Source organism: Watersipora subatra, chromosome 7, assembly GCF_963576615.1.
Source record: "Watersipora subatra chromosome 7, tzWatSuba1.1, whole genome shotgun sequence".
NCBI classification, from domain to species: domain Eukaryota; kingdom Metazoa; phylum Bryozoa; class Gymnolaemata; order Cheilostomatida; family Watersiporidae; genus Watersipora; species Watersipora subatra.
In genome coordinates, this window is record NC_088714.1 from 53156623 (window position 1) to 53175949 (window position 19327).

Sequence of the window (19327 nt, forward strand, 5' to 3'; positions counted from 1 at the left end):
AGATAATGTCAATAAATCAATGAGAAATGTCCCAGTTTGCTTACAATCTGGGTCATGACTATTAAGTATCCACACAAATCACTAATCTTTTTTAAATGGAGTTAGTAGAGCGAACAAAAGTAGCAAAAGTACTGACATTTATGTTCAACTGATTTTGGCCAGAATCTAGTAGTACAGAGACCTGTATGACCTTTAAATAAGCTGTCATTCAAGTAAAGACTCATCAGCTTATTGGTGGTAAGGTTAAAGGAATATATGCCTAAAGTCTACATACACACTCATGAACTATTCAGCGAACTGTCTATTTTTCTGACTGCAAATATGGCTAGTCCATTATAATACAGCAAAAATAATTCTTGCTTCCTCATTGTGTGCTCATGAGATCAACTTGTTAGATCTCATGAGTCTCTTACTGGTTTTTTGAGTTATTCACTTCGTACAAACTCAATAATTGCAGGTGAGTCAGAGGCACAAGATCCAAAAGAGACTGTAAAAATGGTAATTTTGTACACATAATTCATGGCTTCAAAGTTTTGGTTTACTAGGTTCAAAAAGCATTGAAATAGACTTTTGCACTAACGCATACCGATATATTCATTCAAAAATATATGGACTTTTGTGAGATTTCAAAATACATTGTTTGATTGCGCCTAGTGTGAACTAAAAAAACTAGTCAAGTTCTCATCTGACTGCTACACTGTAAAAAAAATCTATGCAGTATTCAATCACCTCAGATGGTCATTTTTCAATGCACCTGAAAAACTACACACTCGAAAATTATGCAATGTCCATGCGCTATTCATTCAATAAAAACACACTTCTATTCATCGTTTTATGCGATGTGCAACTAAAAATTAACGCACTGCTGATGGTCATTTTTCAAGGCAATTTCTATTCACACTGTGCATTAATCATAAAACCAAAATATGTACGCACTTAGCGTTTAAAAATTGCAGTTTTTAAACATTGACTGAGTTTTCTAAATTTGAACGCAGCAAGTGTTTACAAGTTTAATCACTTTACAAACAGCTCTGCGTTTTTTTCAGCCAAGGATATTTTTAAACAGCGAGTATATATAATTTATTATTAACATTTAATAAAAGCACTAAATAACTCGAAAAACACACACAGCATTTAATAAAAGCACTAAATAACTCGAAAAACACACACACCATTTAATAAAAGCACTAAATAACTCGAAAAACACACACAGCATTTAATAAAAGCACTAAATAACTCGAAAAACACACACACCATTTAATAAAAGCACTAAATAACTCGAAAAACACACAGCATCTGTTTGATCAAGATCGATTTAGAATAATAATTAAAAAAAACTATCTACAATAATATAAAAGAGAGCACGATTCCATAAAATCCATTGAGTAAGCCCAAACCCCAAATCACGTAAATAATTCGCTCTAAAAGTGGTGTCACTTTGGCATACTGGATTGGAAAGGTTACTATTTCGTGTGAATTGTGTTCTATGAATTTTGTTGTTATGTTTTAGACTTATAGCGTTCCAGGCTTTGCCGGCACTTGCTTTTCTTCGCCTACTCATCGTCGGCTCGGCTTTCCTGCAAAAGAGAAAAAAAATGTTTCTATGATTTATGATAATTCCAACATGAAAAATAAACGTTAAAAATAAGACTAGGAAGACGGCAAAAAGCTCGACCAATGAGTTTAGGATATGAGTGTTCTCGGAAATTTTAGTTTCAATGATTTTACAACTGGTTGAAATCGTTTTTTGCGCCAAAAGTTACATTTTGGAGTTCTCTTCTCATGAATTATATGATAAATTGCTACCATAGAAATTCATTCGAATCCTACTTAGTTTTTCGACAGATATAAAACTAGCATAGCTGAGTCATTAGGTACTCACCCGCTTCATTTTTTCCATAAATTTGTCGACAGACAAATACTTGCTTCCCTTTCTCACGGTGCTGGAGCCCAAGAAGGTAAACTCCAGCAGCTGGCCAAACTTCTTGGCGTCGCCAAACTCGATGTCCCCAATGTAAAATACTGCCAGAAGTTTTAGCAGGACGAGAGGGTCCTCACTAACGCTTAACTTTTCCCCATCCACACAGAGTTTCCCAAATTTGAGGTGGGGAAGAGAATGGCTTACCTAAAACAGTAAAAAGTAAGTCAGATTGGAGCCGAAACCAGTCCAGCCAATTTATGACGTCAACAACATGCCTATAGAAACATCCTAATAACCTCTAACACGCTGAGTTGGAGTTGCGAACCCATAGCCGGGCTAATGTATGACGTCAACAACATTCCTATAGAAACATCCTAATAACCTCTAACACGCTGAGTTGGAGTTGCGAACCCATAGACGGGCTAATGTATGACGTTAACAACATTCCTATAGAAACATCCTAATAACCTCTAACACGCTAAGTTGGAGTTGCGAACCAATAGACGGGCTAATGTATGACGTTAACAACATTCCTATAGAAACATCCTAATAACCTCTAACACGCTAAGTTGGAGTTGCGAACCCATAGACGGGCTAATGTATGACGTTAACAACATTCCTATAGAAACATCCTAATAACCTCTAACACGCTAAGTTGGAGTTGCGAACCAATAGACGGGCTAATGTATGACGTTAACAACATTCCTATAGAAACATCCTAATAACCTCTAACACGCTGAGTTGGAGTTGCGAACCAATAGTCAGCCTAATTTATGACGTTAACAACATTCCTGTATAAACATCCTAATAACCTCTAACACGCTAAGTTGGAGTTGCGAACCAATAGTCAGCCTAATGTATGACGTTAATAAGTTACCGAACTAAGAAATCCACTCACTTTGTGTTCGGGTGTTTCGGCCAGCATCTTTTTGTCTCCAAGGCGCTTTCCAATCACGATCACCAGTTTCTCAAATCCATAATCATTCGCTGCAAACAAAGTATTTTTGTTATATTTAAACTTTTTTTGACTACACACTACCAGGTAAGACCTCCAACAATAGAGACTAGTTCTTGTTTAAGCTGCTGCACATGTAAAGCATTGGAATGGAAAATAGGGTGAGACAAACTCCGTAGATTACTATTATCGTGAGGTAAAAAGCCAGTAATACTGACTAAAATCATGGGCACCCGACTCCGACTTATATCATTTTGGCGGTTGATATTATTTTGATAATTGAGCCGTTGCTAGCGCATAAAGTAACATATTGTTCTGCAAAGAAAGTACGTAAATTTGAAGATAATAAATACACTTACGATTAGTCTCTTTTGGACATGCAGCCATGAACAAATCCTCTGCTCGCTTTCCCAACGCGTCCAAATCCAAGTCCCGATTCAGAAGGAGCTCAAGCTCAGGTATAAGCTAACAAGCAATAAAAAAATAAGCAACTTCAAAATATCGACGCTAATTTGAAAGAAGAAGACATTTTAGCAAGCGAGAAATAAAGTACAAACATTTATCTTCAATATTCTTCCTGTAGCAAATCTATAGAATTCAAGAAATATCGACATTCAGTCGACTTGCCCGTAAATAAAAACTAGTTATGACCCTCAATGAACCACTTTACTGCTCTTACATGAAGTAATTCTAAGCCCTCAACGATATAGACCTTTAACAAACTTAATACGAGTTGACAATATTATTTATATAATCAAAAAACTTTGGTGGTGAATTTTTAAAAGCTGTGGTCAGATAGATGTCCAGTCAGAAACACATATCTGACCTGACCACAACGCCGAAATTTTTTTAGAAATTCAATTATGCTGAAGCCTACTTAGATAGTAATAATTACAATGTAAAAACCTAAACGCATAGGGTCAGATGAATGAAATCGAAGCTAGAAATGTGAGTTGTCTTATATGTGTAGTTTAAACGATGGATAACTAGCAGGCATGTGATTTCCAAAATTCATTTTAGCTTGCTGACGGAAGTCGTTGACAAAGTACTTTGAGCAAAAGCCCGAGGCAGCATTTCAATCATAAAATTATGAAATAAATGTGTTTATATACTGAAGTGGATAGATAAAAATACCACCTAAGGTATACTTAAATGGTGAAGGCAATGAATAGCGTACAGTAAGCCAGCGTTCGGAGCTAATACAAAATAGCTTAAAATAAACTTTTTAGCTTATGAATCACATCCCTGACTGTGATTTGCCATAATTTGCCTGTATAATGCTAGAGGTGCAGGATTATCTCTTTGCCGGAAAACACGGCAAGGCTGTCGTGTTTTCCGGCTAACCCTCTCCCTATTCCACCTTAGATTAAACACTGTCCTACCAGCAGGAATATGTTACAAGCCCAAACTACAATTTTATAGAAAACACATACTAACAATAATGGTTTATGCACATGGGCAAGTTGGAGTGGAATACATAATAGTAAAACAATACCTTACTCTTTCTTGAAATTTATTCCTTTGATTTTGGGCCCAAACATATTTATTTTTAAAAAATAGCCAACAAATCTAGACTTCATAACTTTTTGCTCATAAATTTTCAGAAATTGCTTATTACTAAGAAAACAGGCTAGGAATTCTGACTTAGAGAAGGTATGCCATACATTTTCAGTGAAAACATAGTTCAAAGTCTATGCCAAAGACATATTTGGGAGTAGAGTGCTGAAGATTTTTTAGAAGACCATAAAGTTATCCTCTGATTATGGAGAAGAAAACTCCTAATAGATAGGCAGTAAGTCTGCTCAGTGGTAGGATTACGTTCAATGCTGCGCCAGAATAGTGCTAAATAAAAACTTGGCAATCGTTTAATCCAGTGGCCAGATAGGACAGGCAACTGCCGAAATTGACCATAATCCGGCAAGTCATCCATCGTTTAAACTATAAATTACTGTGCACATATTATAAATTCCCTCCATAGAGAGAAACTAACTGGAATTTTCCCCTTGCAATGAATTTCAGTTCAACTCGGTCTCCAATAATATATAACATTTAAAGTTTCAGTTAATCCCAAGACTAAGACATTATTCTTTGAGAAACTATAAAGAGTGACGAGTCTAGTCAAGTTTATTTAAAATTGTGCTTTGGAAGTAGGTAGCCATCTTCAGCTCATGCAAATTGGTATTCGGTGCAGGTTGTATTGCAAAGACTTCGCTTGTAGCTTTTTAATATCAATCCACTAAAACACTACGTGAGACCTGGGCTCAAAATAGGATACTGGGAGAATGGGCAAAATTTTGAAAGTTCATGTTATTTTGGAGAGTAATACTTACAAAAGCCTCCTGTCCATAAATTGGCCACTCAACAACCATGCCACTCCAACCATCTTTCATGTTCTTAAAAGCCTCTTTCCTAATAGACAATGATGGACGAAGCATCTCCTTTACCGCACTCTGCAATATGAAGACTGATTATAGAGTTCTTATAGTTTACTGTGGTTAAAGTTAGGGCATCATCAACGAAAACTACAAATTTTATTCAACTTGCTATAAAGGGTGAAAAGTTACCATAAAAATTTCAACAATAATCAAGTTTAGCCGTGCCATCAGGGAGTATATAACTGGTTACATAATAGATTGTTAGAAAAATGTCCACCTTTTCAAAGAAGTGGAACCCTAAAAGCCGTGACACTGACACTCCATGCCTCATTATAATATTATTCGAAACGCGACTGTCAGTGAATGCTGCCATTAGAAATATAAGCAAATCTTTAATTTAGAAGCGATTTTGGCGGCGACAAAGTGGAGCCCGATCATTAGCAACAATGATGTATAACAAGAATGGTAATACCACAACAAAAATTACTTGAAACATTTAGCGGATGAAACAAAAGGCGCTCGAAAGGCTGTTGCATAATCAAGACTCCCTCATATATTTTAAAAACACAATAAAGCAAGCTGCACACACCTAAGAGATCTACTGAAAGCAACACAAGATGTTGGTTATAAATTAGTACCACTAGCCTAGATCAAATTTGTGATCCTCATTGTCTGCGTTGGAGTTGCACCCACTATAAGCGGCTACTTCGATCTTATTTTATAGTGGGGGTAACTCCAACGCAGACAATGAGGATCACAAATTTTTATCTACCGCTAGCCCCTGATACTCTTATTGAGTAAACTATGCTACCTTACCTGTGGAATTGTGTCAAGATTTTGAACCCGCAAATTCCTCTTTTCCTTGCTCGGAGAAACCACTAGTGCCTCTGCCCTCACCACTATATCCCTGTAAGAAATTAAAAGATGAAAATTATGGCTACAGAAGACAAAGTGTTTGTCGCATTTTTATGAGTTATATGAGTAGAAATCTTATGAAACATTGAGATGTCTATTTGTCCTTGCAAAGGGAGGGGGATGTGCGGATAATAGATTACAATGATTCACTTCAAACAAAGATCAAAAGCATAACATACATAAAAAACATATTATAATGCTTATAACATACATAAACATACAATATTATAATGCTTATCATCAAAACCTAAGACGTCAATATAAATTGCGATTCTGATTGACTATTCATCTCAAACGGTAAATTTTAAATTATTTTTATGACGTCAACAATAAAGAGGAGAATTAACAAGTAAAATACGAACCCGGTGACCGAAGCAGCAGGTTCTTGATCGAGTTTTTGTTTTTTCGCATAGTAGCTTCTTTTGTTTCTTACGCTGCAAGATAACTGTCTTTTGAAAACCTTCTACAAGCAAAGAATGTAGATCCTGATAAACTATAGATGCGCAAAAAAATAGTATGATTACAAAACTAAAAAGGGAGTATAAAAATATCATATGTGTATAGATTAGCTAGCATGAAAACCAGAGAGAGTTGCTCAGTTCTAGTCCATCAGACAGAATATTTTCCAATCATCTTGAAACAAATTTAAAGTTTACCCAGCTTTGGACTCTTGCAATGGTGGTTATGCAAATCAACGCTAGATTACACTGGCTCATAGCGTTTACTATGATAGTAAAAAAATAAAGCTAACCCTTCATTCCTAATATAAAGCTGAAATGAAGCTATGCCTCCCCAAACAACAATTAGAAGCTCAATCATTTCAGTTTCAGTTGCATAAATATCAACGGAAGGGCTTACATTTTCTGGATCACTTATTACACTTCTCATAATAAATATGAAAATATCACTCAATAGCCCATATTAACATTCATAGTGAATGCATGAAAATAAATGACAGAGTAGACAACTCCGACAGGTATTTAACAAGCATTAGGTATCTCTCTCCCTCCCTGAGAGGGTCAAATGCTTAGAAAATTTCTACATACACGAAATAACCCTTGATGGATAACGGATATGATGTAAGTTTCTGTATAATAAATTGTGGAAAGCTGCACGCCAATGCCAAGTATTGCTAAATGAATCTGCAGGACAGTAGGCTACATGCCCGGTAGTAAGTAGACCTATTCACGATTATAAAAAAAACTCACGTAGCAATCCTTATCTTCGGTATAGCTAGCGAAGATAAGGATTGCTACGTGTAAAATGCATAGTGTCTGCTCGAACGATAAAGTGTGACTACCAAGAGTTGCCCATTACAAGCGCTTTCAATCAAGGCTAACCTACTAAGATTCAACAATTCAAACAGCACCATACTTAGCAGGTCTAATGTACGTAAAAATTTACATTACAAATTTAAGTTGTGCAATCAATTCAACATTATCGACAGCCAAAGAACAGCCAACGAATTTAGACAGGTCGACAGGATTTATTTTCTCTAGCTAACCTCAATAAATATTAACAACAGCAACAACAACAACATAATTTACAGTATATTGCTGTTACTCACTCGCATAAACAATGGAGAGCTAGAGGGTGTTGAAACAGTCGCCTCAGCAGTGGCAGAGGCTGAAGCAATAGGTTCGGCGGCAGGTGATCCTGAAATAGCGGAAACAGCAGAGGAAGGTGTTGAAACCGCAGGTCTAGGTGTGGTAACCACAGGTCTAGGTGTGGTAACCACAGGTCTAGGTGTGGCCGGCATGGAAGCAGGTGGTGATGCGACCGCAGCGCCGAGTGTTGAAGCAGTTTCATTAGGTGTTGGTAGTGTAAGCGCAACAGAGGGGGCAGCACTTGGTAAGTTATTCTGAAAATGCAAAGACCAATAATAGAGGCGCCTCCGATATAAATGATATGCATAAAACTATTATACTCAACAATAATCAAGCTAAATTTTGCTAAAAGAAGAACGTAAAATTTACCTTTTGAACACTTTTGACAAGCTCTTTGAGTCTTCGTAGGTATTTCATACATTTCCCCAGAGAGCTATAAGGAAAGTTCACATACTTAACATAATGCCATAGTAATACTTACTAGTAAAGTTTACAGCATAGGTAAATGTAAATCCAAAACTGGCCATTTCAGAATGTCTTTTTGGATCCACATAAAAACGTAACGCAATGCAATCATAAGCAATTCTTAGCCAATTCTTAATTCTTCCTGTCATACAAGTTAAAATGGCGAACAAAAATGATTGACATTGCTAAAGCCTAAAACAAATTGCAAACCCTAGCTATCAACTAATCCATTTGGGGAGGTAATGTAGTTGATCTTTGTTCTTCGCCTAGACAGTATTTTTGTACTCCTTGGCAATAAGAACTCCTTGGCAAAAAGAAGCTGAGTTGCAAGTAGGCCTAATTTCTATTTGAACCACAGGCCGGCCAAGGTGTTTGGTAGCGCTCGGACGGTGGTGCTCGCCCGAGCACCACCGCCCGAGCGCTACCGAACACGTTGGCCGGCCTGTGATTTGAACAACCAACTGGCGGAGGTTATAACATAGACATGAATACCATGATCGCGTAGTCTATCAGACCAAACAAAGACAACTCACCCAACACCAAGCTGCTGAAGCTGCTCTGGTTGCAAGTCAGGTATCACTTCTTCATCAAGGATATCATTATCTAAAATGAATTCATAAAAAAATCAAACCATACCAGTCTTGTTGGAGGAAAATAATTCCTAGTGAGTTAACTTATATCCTTAATTAGAGAGAGCAGTAGCAGCAGCCCCCACAGACTCACAGAGTTAGAGTTGAATTCAAAGTTACAAAAAAATAGTGACAACCTAATCATTCCAACTTAATTCTAAATCATTGATTTGGGCACCAATGTTGAAGAACCTTTGAATACTCATTGTGGCTTCAATTAGCTCGTTAGAATATTCTTAGCCAATAGCGTATCTGGTAACAAATCTATGCTCATACAGTGAGTCAAGTATTTCATTTATTTGTATAACTTGACAACCATACAACCATACAACCATAAAGTGACACTAATGAGTAACTGAAGGTGCAACTTTTTTGTGATTACAGCTGTCAGAATTTAGTTGCCTTAGTTGGAGTAAAAGTTAAAAGTTAATGAAAGAAAATATTGAAATATAATTCCGACTTAGCAGCCTAGTACTACTAGGCTACTAAGTCTTAATTATATTTCAATCTTTTCTAGGCTAGTAGTAGTACCACAGCCACCCAGGCACAAATGGATGGTGGGGTGGGTGGCTGTGGTTGTGGCTAGTACTAGTAGTCAACAAGATAGTGTAAAAATTAATTATTCAAATGCTGGCTGGCTGCACCAAGGAGTTGGCTACACAAATGTATTTAAGGGTAAGAACACAAGATTTGAAACGAATGATGTTGGAAGTGTGGTGATTGTAAAGATTACTTCTTTCTTTGGCCTTCTTTCTATTCTCTGTTTAGTAGGCTTACATAGGCATTGTGTTTTATACCTTTGAAATTTTAACTACTCTATGGCCTAAACAAGAAATTTTAATTACTCTATAACCCAGGCTTGAATTGTGTCGGCAGTAATCTTTTCTCAATTGAAAACCTCTGAATGTTCTTACAAACAAAATTTCCTTCATGACTTCTATCAAAGACTAAAGAGTTGTATGTGGGATACATACAACTCCTTGCTCCTATCAATATGTCTGTTGCGTTGCATAGGCCTGCATCAAGAACTCCCTGCATGCATATAGCTATCTATTTAATTATGATAAATAATATTCATTCATTGCATATAAATAGGTACGCTTTAGATCTTCTACTGTTCGGGTGACTGCTCTCAAACATACTACTTTATGTAGCGATTAGGCCTCTCTCACAAAAGTAAAAAATATTATTGTTTCATGTTTTCTATAAAAAGGGATTGTAAATTAAAAGAAAGTTGAAACTTGACTTAATAAAGCGAAGAGCCTTTTAATTTAGGTTGATTTCAAGGTCTTGATTTCAATTCAGAAACTTAGGCCTACACCTTTCATTTGTCTAATCCTAGATAGTTGTGATTTTGATTCTGATGATGATTACCCGTTGGGTATGAAACTACTAGTAATAAAATGTTTTAAACGAATTCTATTTTAATATATTTTACGCTTTGTTCAACATTGGGCACTTTAGTAGATGCCTACTTCCAAAGTATATAAAATAAAAATTATCTCGTTGAATTTTAGTGATCAAGTCAAACTATAAATGTAGCGTATACTCACCAAGTAATATTTCGTATGCCGCTGTATCGCCTATCTCTTCAAAAAGGGTTTTGAATTGTTCCATTATTGCAGAAAGTTTGTAACGGCTATTGCTAAAAATCTTAGCCCAACGGATTCAAACGCCAAAGTACTGTAGGTTCAACGGTTACGATACAGTATTCTGACTTGAAATGAACCAACTACACCAAAATTATAGTATTCTCTCTTCATAGCCAAGCCTACTATATTTTATTGGACAAGCTTTCAGCCTAAACAATGACTGCATTGCTATTGGTCTATTGCAACCAATCACATTGTTATTGTCTTGCCTATGATAACCCTTGATAATAAGTTTTATCTGAGTTTATAGATTAGTCCATAAAAAATGGTAGATTGCTTTTGCAATTTTAAAACTTGTTTTAGGACATGTTGTTGACGATACTGTTGTTGAATATATTTCTGCGAACCCGAATCCTGGATCTTGTGGAGGCCCAGTGGACTTTCACTTCAAACTGCCCTATCTTGTACCGAATTCCGACTTAGGCAAGAAATTGTATAGGATATATGTTGGATTTTTGTAATAAGTGTTCTAATATGCCAATTTTCTTTCTGAACAGATCAGACTATAGGGATATTTTGATATTATTTTGTTATTTCAACAAAGTGTCCTCTGAAATGTTAGTAACACTTGCTCTCATTGAGCCATTGGTATTTTGAATAATTTTTAATATTCCAATTTTAGGAAATGCTTTATAGCTGTTCCATATGTGGATTTTCTCACAATTCAAATAAAGTCTTCACTCTCCATGTCATCCGAGTTCATAAACATGATCCAAGGTTTCGGATAACATGTTTCTGCGGCATGAGTTACGGAAGGTATGATATGAAGTTGGCCCTAAAGTCCTATTTGGTATTTTTAAATCTGGCTAATAAATGTCATGTCATATGATAAGGGTTCTGTTTTGAAATTGAGCTAACCATAATGTAAAAGCCCCATTGGAATCAATTTGCCTGATAGGTTGTCAATTTAAAATACACTGAATGGTAGTTGCTTGTTTTACAGCTATCTCAGTTATAGAAGGCACGTTCGTAGGAAACACAAGGACACTGAAACTCATATTGAATCAATGCCTTTAGAACCAGTTGTAGAGCCAGTTTTAGACCCAGATCCGCAATCTCCTCATCATCGTAACAGTAAGTATAAACTCATTATCAGGAAATTCAGACACTATTGGCACATTCTTCCTAAAATTATATTTTTCTCAAAATGGACATGCCAGTCAACAATAAAACGCAATCTTATTCTTGTTAATTGTTTCAGATGAGCAAACTGTTAGACCTCCTTCACTGGAGAAGAACTGTGCCAAATTTATGCTAAGTCTTGCAACAAGTAATATTCCCAATGTACACATTGAAAAGATTGGTTCCACTGTCACTGAGCTGTTGAATGAACAGAAACGATTGTTAACGGATACAGTGCAAAAAGAACATGGAATAGATGTTGGCGGTTTATTCCCCTGTCATGGATTCACGCGTCTAGCCACTCAACACACTAGAATGCGATACTTTAAAGAGAAGTTCAACCTAATTGTGAGTTCTTAATGTGTTTGTACTAAAAAAAGTCAAATTTTAGTTGACACACTGAATCAAAAAAATTATCTAGCTGTTTGCTGCCTATAATCTAAGAATACAAAGCAAATTCGGAAAAGATGCTGATCAAATCCTTAATATTTTTAAACTAAAGAGTATAATATAGGCCTATAATTCTTCTTGCGTTAACTCTTGGGAGTTTTTAAAAGATTACGATCACTCAGTGTTTCATTTTAGTTAACCCTTTCAGCCCTAATTATTTTCCAGTTGAGTGCCCCCCTGGCCTAATTAATTTTTCACACTCAATATTTAATAAAGTGAGGTGTGTTAGATTGAGCATAAATAAAGCTGCGTTCAAGATAAATGAAAATAGTTTTTTGTAACTTGTTGGTAACATTCTTAGCTACATTTTGATACTAACATATACACATTAGGTTAATCTATATAGGATGTTATTGATAAGATTCAAATCAATACATTTTTTGGAAATCGAAAAGTCTAAGTTTGGCTGCTACTACAAGTCAGCTTTTTGGTTGATAACACTTCAGTAACATATTAGGATAACAAGAAAAGGTGTTATCATCAAGTTGCAAAAAAAAATTTGGAGTTCTAACCAATAGAACTGAAATTATGAGCCTATACGCAATATTATGGCATAATGTAGTTTCCGTTCCATTGTTCAATCAATTGGTATATAAGGTCTATATATCATATTTACATTCTATAAGGACAACATTTATTGCAGTTATGATAATAAACACGAGATGCAAACAACTGGAGTACAAAACTAATATAATGTATCGTTTTTATCAACTAAAATTGTGAAAAGATTTGTCAAATAAAATTTTTTTATTCGAAAAATTTAAAAGTTATAACTATTTAGTAATTTTGATGTTGTGCAATTGAAACCCACTTTGTGCTACTAATAAACGGTCATAGTGTTGTTGTAGATCACTGTCACTGCTAAATTCTTCACCTGAACTAATTATTACGTTAGATTGTAAGATTTAGCCGTTGTCTTTCGGCAAACGCATTCAATATGGCGACCTCCAGAGTTGAAGTTTGAAATCTATCACAGGATTTGCCTAGTAAAATGCTTTTATCCAACCACATTTCTGGTATCAAAACAATCCTCAGACTGTTATCTTTCGAAATAAAGCTATAAAAAAACGATAAACACAAAAGGAGTATCAATAAAGTTACTCAGAAAGTGTCCCGAAAGTGTTGGCTTCAGGCCCAAGTGTGAACAACTTCTCCCGAAATAGTTGGCATCAGGGGTGAGAGGGTTAATGCTTTAGTGTCACAGAGTCCATGGACGTATATTAGCATCCATGAGTTACGAGTTTTCGTGTTGAAATCTCTAGTGTGATAATTGTAATGTAAACAAAAGAACAATGCTGTGACTGTGAATCATAATCATAGTAATAAAGGGTTATCTATGCAGTGAATTTAAAAATTAGCATGATATTTATGCCATAATATATATTAATTATGGCAAAATAGTGAGAATAAGGGCTCATTCTTGATCAATCTTTTCAAACTAGTGTGTTGAAAATTGCTGAATATAGCCCCTGTCACGGAGTGATAGCAAATATGTAATATAAAAAGTCAATGCAGTCCTGGGGCATATTAAAAAATATATTTGACCCACTAGTTATCCTGAATGATTGAGGCCGCGCAGCGGCTGAGGGAGCGCGCTGGCGGAGAGGGTCCGGGAGGGGCGCCCGAGCGCCCTTCCAGTGGGGGGTCCGGGGGTCACACCCGGAAAATTTTTTTCTAAAATGGTGAACATTTACAGCATTTCAGAGCGTTTTGCAAGATTCTACTGAGTCCACAAATAACCAAAATTCGAACATAATATATAATATAAAACAGTCAAAAGTTAAAAGCGAGTACGTATAAAACTACAAATGTATTTCGTATGGTCAAAAACTAGATTTTATATCAAGTTTTTAACCATACAAAACAGATTTGTAGTTGTATATGTACTCGCTTTTAACTTTTGACGATTTTATATTATTTTAGCTCCCAATACCTATATACTATATATCTATATGTCAGTGTATTATGATGGCGCTAGAGATTTAAACAAAACTAACTAATGTCGATTGGCTCAATGACAGCAACATGTTATCTCATAATCTCCTTTGTGATCTTTACTAGATTTAATCATGTTAAGGCAATACAAAGAGGTACTGTTATGTTATGCAATAATACATGATCTCACTAATGAGTTTTGGTTATTTGACCCACTAGTGAAATTTTCACTCACGAAAACTCGTAACTCGTGCCCTGTCAAATACGCCCCTGAATTGCAGTCAATTGACAATATTCACATTAGATCACTTGCCTTGGAACCATTGGGGTGTTTAGAGAAATAAAGATATGATAAAAGCCTGTTTGGAAATAAGCCTCTTTCGTTTGAATTTTCCTTAAAGTGTACACCAACCAATTAATTGTATCCTAACCTAAATGTCGTGTTGTGGCTTGTAGGAATCGACTCCAATTCGCTACAACAACACCGCTAGAAGACCATTTTACTATGTATCCGTACTATCAACTCTCCAGGTAAATACTTGTGCGCTTAATAACTGCAAACATGCAAGATAACTTCTGAGAGAAAATATATGAAAAAGGTTGTCAAATGTGCTGCGCTTGTCATAGTTCTGCGATTTCAATAAGAATTGATTCCTGCTAATTACCGTTAGTGAACTGGCTATGGACAAGTAATTTTTTCAGGATTAGCTCTTTAAATTTTTTTCAGTGACACAGCTAAGTTAGTGTAACAAGTTAGGTTCCCTAGGTTGATAGTTGGTCTACAGTTAGTGAGTTTATTTATAGTGACTTATTTTGCTAATTGGCTTGGCCATGTTCCCATTGTACTGAACATATCTTTATTTCAGACCATTTGTAAACCTAATTTGCTAATGATTATGTAAACAAAGAGCGCCTTAGCTGTTCCCATCAACAATATAGCAATGAACAATAAAGCACTTGTCACCCTGAAGAGTTGCTCTAATTTATCAGACAAATATAAACATCACACAATAGGGTTCCATGAGGAAATTGAGTCATCTTTGACTAGAAACACAACATTGTCGACCAACTATCATCACCTCATGGAACCTAACTAAATGCTAAAAGTACAACCAACATTTTGCTTTCAAAATTATGCAAAAAAGCTTTAGTCTATGTTCTCATGTATTCATTCATCTGTTTGCAGATAATGTTAGATAGTCCAGAAATCCGGAATGTAGTACAGTTTCCAATATTCTCTCCAGATGGGGCAATCAAAGACTGCATAGATGCTGATTATGCACAGAATTCTGACTTTTTTGCTGACGGGCAAAAGATAATGGTAGCAGCCTATTATGATGATATTGAAGTGGTATGTCAGCTCAAATAAAAGTGTGTTGATTTAAGGATCATAAAGCCCTTCAACTATGCTACACAAAACTTATTGGCGACTACTGCCTTCTCAAATTTAAGTGCTCATCTAACACAGAAGAATTGGGCATAATTCTGCGTAGGCCTATAAATAAATTTACCATTTATGTTTCGGTTGTGTCAACATGCAGATGTTCAGGTCCCATCACTGACCGTCGTACATGGCTTTTCAAATACTCAATAGTTTTCATTTTTGTTGATCCTTATCACATGCGTTGGTTTGAGGTCATATTCTTTTGATAATCGTCATATTTTTCTAGGTGAATCCAATTGGCTCCAAAAGAAAAAAGCACAAGATAGGTAAAGTGGAATTTTGCTGCATGTTTTCAGGAACAGAATTTCGTGGTTTTACAATATTTGTTTTTTTTTAAACAGCATATCTCACACTGTTGTGTTTTTCATGGTTAGCTCTTTTCTATTGGACGTTACTGAATGTCCCGCCTCAGCACAGATCCCAATTGAAATTCATACACCTGTTTGCTGTGGCATACTCTGCTGACGTTAAGGAATATGGAGTCCAAGCTATCCTTCTAAAGTTTGCCGAGGAAATTAATGTACTCAAGAAGGTAATCATAATATTCTTATAGTAATAGGTTAGCTTTGAAAACCGGAGCTAGAGCCTGGCAATGAATCTAAACTTCAAGTTATTTGACCTCTTTTCTGGCTAGTGAAAGAGTTTCTTTATGAAAAGTCTATGATCGAAAATGTATTTTATTCCATTGTTTGAAAAGGATAAAACAGTAAAGATTCTATGTCTTTTATTCAGGATGGTATTGAAGTTGTGAATCGGGACGGAAAGGACATCTATAAAGGATCTTTGCTTTTTTTTATTGGCGACACTCCAGCAGCCAATATGGTAGCAGGGTTTAAAGAAGGAGTGGGAGGGGCAGCCATGAAATGTCGGACGTGTTATGGTAGCTCACAAGAGATTATCCAACAGGTTTGTGTGTTATGGTATACAGTTTATTGCAGAAGTGTGCTTGTTGTGTTAACTTTTTTAGTTATGCACTTATCATAAGACTTTTATCTTGAATAGAAGCTATTCCGTGCGCTGAATCAGGGATTATGTTAATGCTGTCGCACGTCGCTACTAGTGTGTGGTTGCTAAGTTTCTGAATTTCTAGTTCTTTTCGTCAGTGTGATGCGAAACTTTGTATTGCTTTCTATTGCTTTTAAACATGCTACAGTTTAACCACACGGAGTTTAGACTGAGAGACATAGAGAGTCACCGTCGCCACTGTCTCCTTCTCGGTCCAGAGATGCCTGCTCGGCAGCGTGTAGAATACTCAAAGCGATACGGAATCAACTCGCTATCCATATTAGATAAGATCGATGGATTTGATGTTTGCCAATGCATTCCTGTTGACATTATGCATATTGTGTGCGAAGGAACTCTTCCTTATGCCATAAAGGGGTTCGTATCTAGGCTACTGGAAAACCGAATAATTTCTATATCGTCATTGAATGAACACATCAAAAACTTTCCATACAGAGGAGACGACAAGAAAAATGCACCCAGTAGCTTGGAAAGATCTTGCTTCAATGGACTAGACACCGGAAAAATTGGTCAATCTGGTTCGTATTCAGCCTACTGCAGTTGAATACATTTTTGTTTGATTTCGACAGTCAATGAGGAATGCTAATGATCTAAATTCTAAACTGGTGATTTGTGGAGCGACTTTCCCAATCTAAACCACTACAATATTTTAGCATTTTTTTAAAGTCCTATTATGTTTGTTGCTTCGTGTAAGAAATAAGGTAAAATAGTTTTTCAAATTTTGATATATTTTTCCTTTTCATGCAACTTATGCTTTTTGTAGATCTAATCTATAACTCTTTTTTCAGCAACTCAAACTATCTGTTTGGGCTTTCTTCTACCTTTAATACTGGCTGGCCACAATATTGAAGAGATTCCAGAATACAGACTGCTGTTGATGATGGTTGAAATTACCTCCGTTCTGTTGGCATATTCGTTCAACAAAGACCAGATTACAACCGCCGCAACGCTAATAAAATTATACCTAGAAACCTGGGTGACCGTATATGGAGCTCACACCATTACTCCCAAGATGCATTACTTGGTACACATCCCCTACTACATAGTGAAGTGAGTTCTCAGGCAAAAACTCTATAATTTTATCAGGCCAGTATAAATATATATAGCATGATTCATGTCATTCCAATTTAATGGCAAGCGGTCCGCTGGCTGCGGTATGTCGGTTGGTTCAGCATCCCACTTTACAGTGATGTTTTTTTTAAAAGTATGTCTCAATCTCAAGCATTATTTTACTATGTAATTATCAGTTGTCACATAAAAACTTTAAACTTCATGTAACTTTATGTAACTGTTTACCAGATTTGGTCTTCCAAGAGGAACCTGGTGCTTAAGGATGGAGGCTAAACATGCGTTCTTCAAATCATTACGCATGAGAAACTTTAAGAATGTGCCGCTAAGTCTAAGTAACAGACACCAACTCGAGTTTTGCCATGATTGGGCAGATGCCAATGTGCATGGCGTATTGCATCACAACAATGCCAAAACCAAGGGCGCACGTAAGTATTGCAGTGGCTGATATCTCAATAGTGTTCGAGTAACGGAGTTGGTGCGTGCATGGAAATATGTTAGTTTACTGAACATTTCTAGAAATTGGGGTACTCTTTTGAGGTATTGTCTGAAGACTTTGGAGTCATTTTGTTATCAGAGTACTCCTCTATCGGAGTACTGGCTTTTCGGTCACCATGTGCAGTAGTCATAGGCTTTCCTGATAGTTCTCATGCATCGAGTTTTGAAATCGCTGCTTTACAGTAACGTGTTCTGAGGAATCATCCACTTGGTTTTTGTCACCTGAGACAGATAGCTGTTGTTAAATGCTATGGCTAATTTCTGCTCTAACTTATCGAACAGGCTTTGAGTAAGATAATTTTTTCTTGATAGGCACCGCTGAAGACAGTCCTGAACCACCTGAGCACATCCAGGAGAGTTTGGGAGATTGCACACAATGCTGCAACACCATCACAATATCTGGTAAGTAATGGGATACGCTGTAAGTAAGCTCTATTGAACTGTTATTGTTATTCAATCACTTATTTATAAACAAATCTTCAAAACACAAAGATTATTCTACACTGTCTTGCTTTGTAGGTTTTAGATATAGCATTGGGGACGCCTTTCGTCTAGCTAGCGATACCTATGGAGTAATTCTGCAAATAGTGGCTAACAATGACTATATTACAGCCTTTCTACTAGAAGAATATAAAGCAGAATGGTTTGAAGCTCGGCTCTTCGCTCACAAATTGCAATGTACCGGAAATTTTGTTTGGCGGCTGGTATCTAGTCTACCCCACCACCATCCATTATATGTATATAAACTGCCGCCATTTCAACCCGCTTGTTATATTCAGCCAAGGTATTTTTCTGATCCTGAATTTGTTGATACCGTATGATCCGGTTTTGAGCGCCCCTTTTCCTGTAGAGACGGATAATACTTTGAGCTGTGGTAAATTGTCTTGTTGAATGCTTTTAAGTTTTTATACATTTTGATTAGTGTTATAAAAATCTTTTGTAATTAATTTCCGTCGATTCTGGTAGGGAGGCCTACTGTTTTAAAGCCAGATGTCGTAGCTTTATATTTTTATTTTACCTAGTGGGCATGAGAGTATTGTCTAGGTTTTGGTTCAGCTTGAAATATATTATATTGACCTTGTCATTCACTTTACTTCCCAGAGATTTTCATGTTTCTATGTTGAAAGGTTCAGTTCAGCGTACGGAAAACTTGTATGCCTACCCCATTCTGATACTTATTGTCAAAGAAAGACGCTCTCACCATGCTTGAGGAAACATGTTGAAGCGAAAAATACTGACCACAAAAGATCTAACAAAAGACCAGCTCA

General features: G+C 36.3%; 2 protein-coding genes across 4 annotated transcripts; one reads left to right on the forward strand and one right to left on the reverse strand.

The window, feature by feature from the left end:
- Positions 1 to 1055: 1055 nt before the first annotated feature.
- On the reverse strand, positions 1056 to 13036 carry LOC137399491 (uncharacterized). Of its 3 annotated transcripts, none has more exons than XM_068085626.1 (11): positions 12903 to 13036; positions 8772 to 8841; positions 8143 to 8206; positions 7734 to 8027; positions 6529 to 6629; positions 6068 to 6158; positions 5207 to 5326; positions 3236 to 3341; positions 2820 to 2908; positions 1883 to 2125; positions 1056 to 1577 (listed from the first exon to the last, which is right to left on the reverse strand). In XM_068085626.1, the coding sequence occupies exons 3-11, from the start codon at positions 8188 to 8190 to the stop codon at positions 1554 to 1556; spliced, it is 1116 nt and encodes a 371-aa protein (XP_067941727.1). In that variant the 5' UTR covers positions 8191 to 8206; positions 8772 to 8841; positions 12903 to 13036; the 3' UTR covers positions 1056 to 1553. The 3 variants fall into 3 exon arrangements, with proteins under 3 accessions (XP_067941727.1, XP_067941728.1, XP_067941726.1); XM_068085627.1 differs by having other exon boundaries at positions 12966 to 13021; XM_068085625.1 differs by lacking the exon at positions 12903 to 13036 and adding an exon at positions 10421 to 10798.
- LOC137399490 (uncharacterized) lies at positions 10864 to 19143 on the forward strand. The gene is made up of 13 exons (XM_068085624.1): positions 10864 to 11275; positions 11463 to 11593; positions 11721 to 11989; positions 14483 to 14557; positions 15213 to 15377; positions 15697 to 15736; positions 15845 to 16002; positions 16203 to 16376; positions 16624 to 17011; positions 17282 to 17543; positions 17793 to 17989; positions 18372 to 18461; positions 18579 to 19143. Exons 1-13 carry the CDS (start codon positions 11145 to 11147, stop codon positions 18878 to 18880), a joined length of 2382 nt encoding a protein of 793 aa, XP_067941725.1. The 5' UTR covers positions 10864 to 11144; the 3' UTR covers positions 18881 to 19143.
- Positions 19144 to 19327: the final 184 nt, after the last annotated feature.

Bases quoted from the DNA above. Each gene is read 5' to 3' on its own strand.
- LOC137399491 (XM_068085625.1), bottom strand. From the start codon at position 10,484: ATGGAACAATTCAAAACCCTTTTTGAAGAGATAGGCGATACAGCGGCA. The intron at 8,842-10,420 runs GTGAGTATACGC...AATTCATTTTAG, and splicing joins GGCATACGAAATATTACTTG to ATAATGATATCCTTGATGAA. The intron at 8,028-8,142 runs GTAAATTTTACG...TTGCATTTTCAG, and splicing joins TTGTCAAAAGTGTTCAAAAG to AATAACTTACCAAGTGCTGC.
- LOC137399490 (XM_068085624.1), top strand. From the start codon at position 11,145: ATGCTTTATAGCTGTTCCATATGTGGATTTTCTCACAATTCAAATAAA. The intron at 15,378-15,696 runs GTATGTCAGCTC...ATATTTTTCTAG, and splicing joins ATTATGATGATATTGAAGTG to GTGAATCCAATTGGCTCCAA. The intron at 15,737-15,844 runs GTAAAGTGGAAT...TTTCATGGTTAG, and splicing joins AAGAAAAAAGCACAAGATAG to CTCTTTTCTATTGGACGTTA.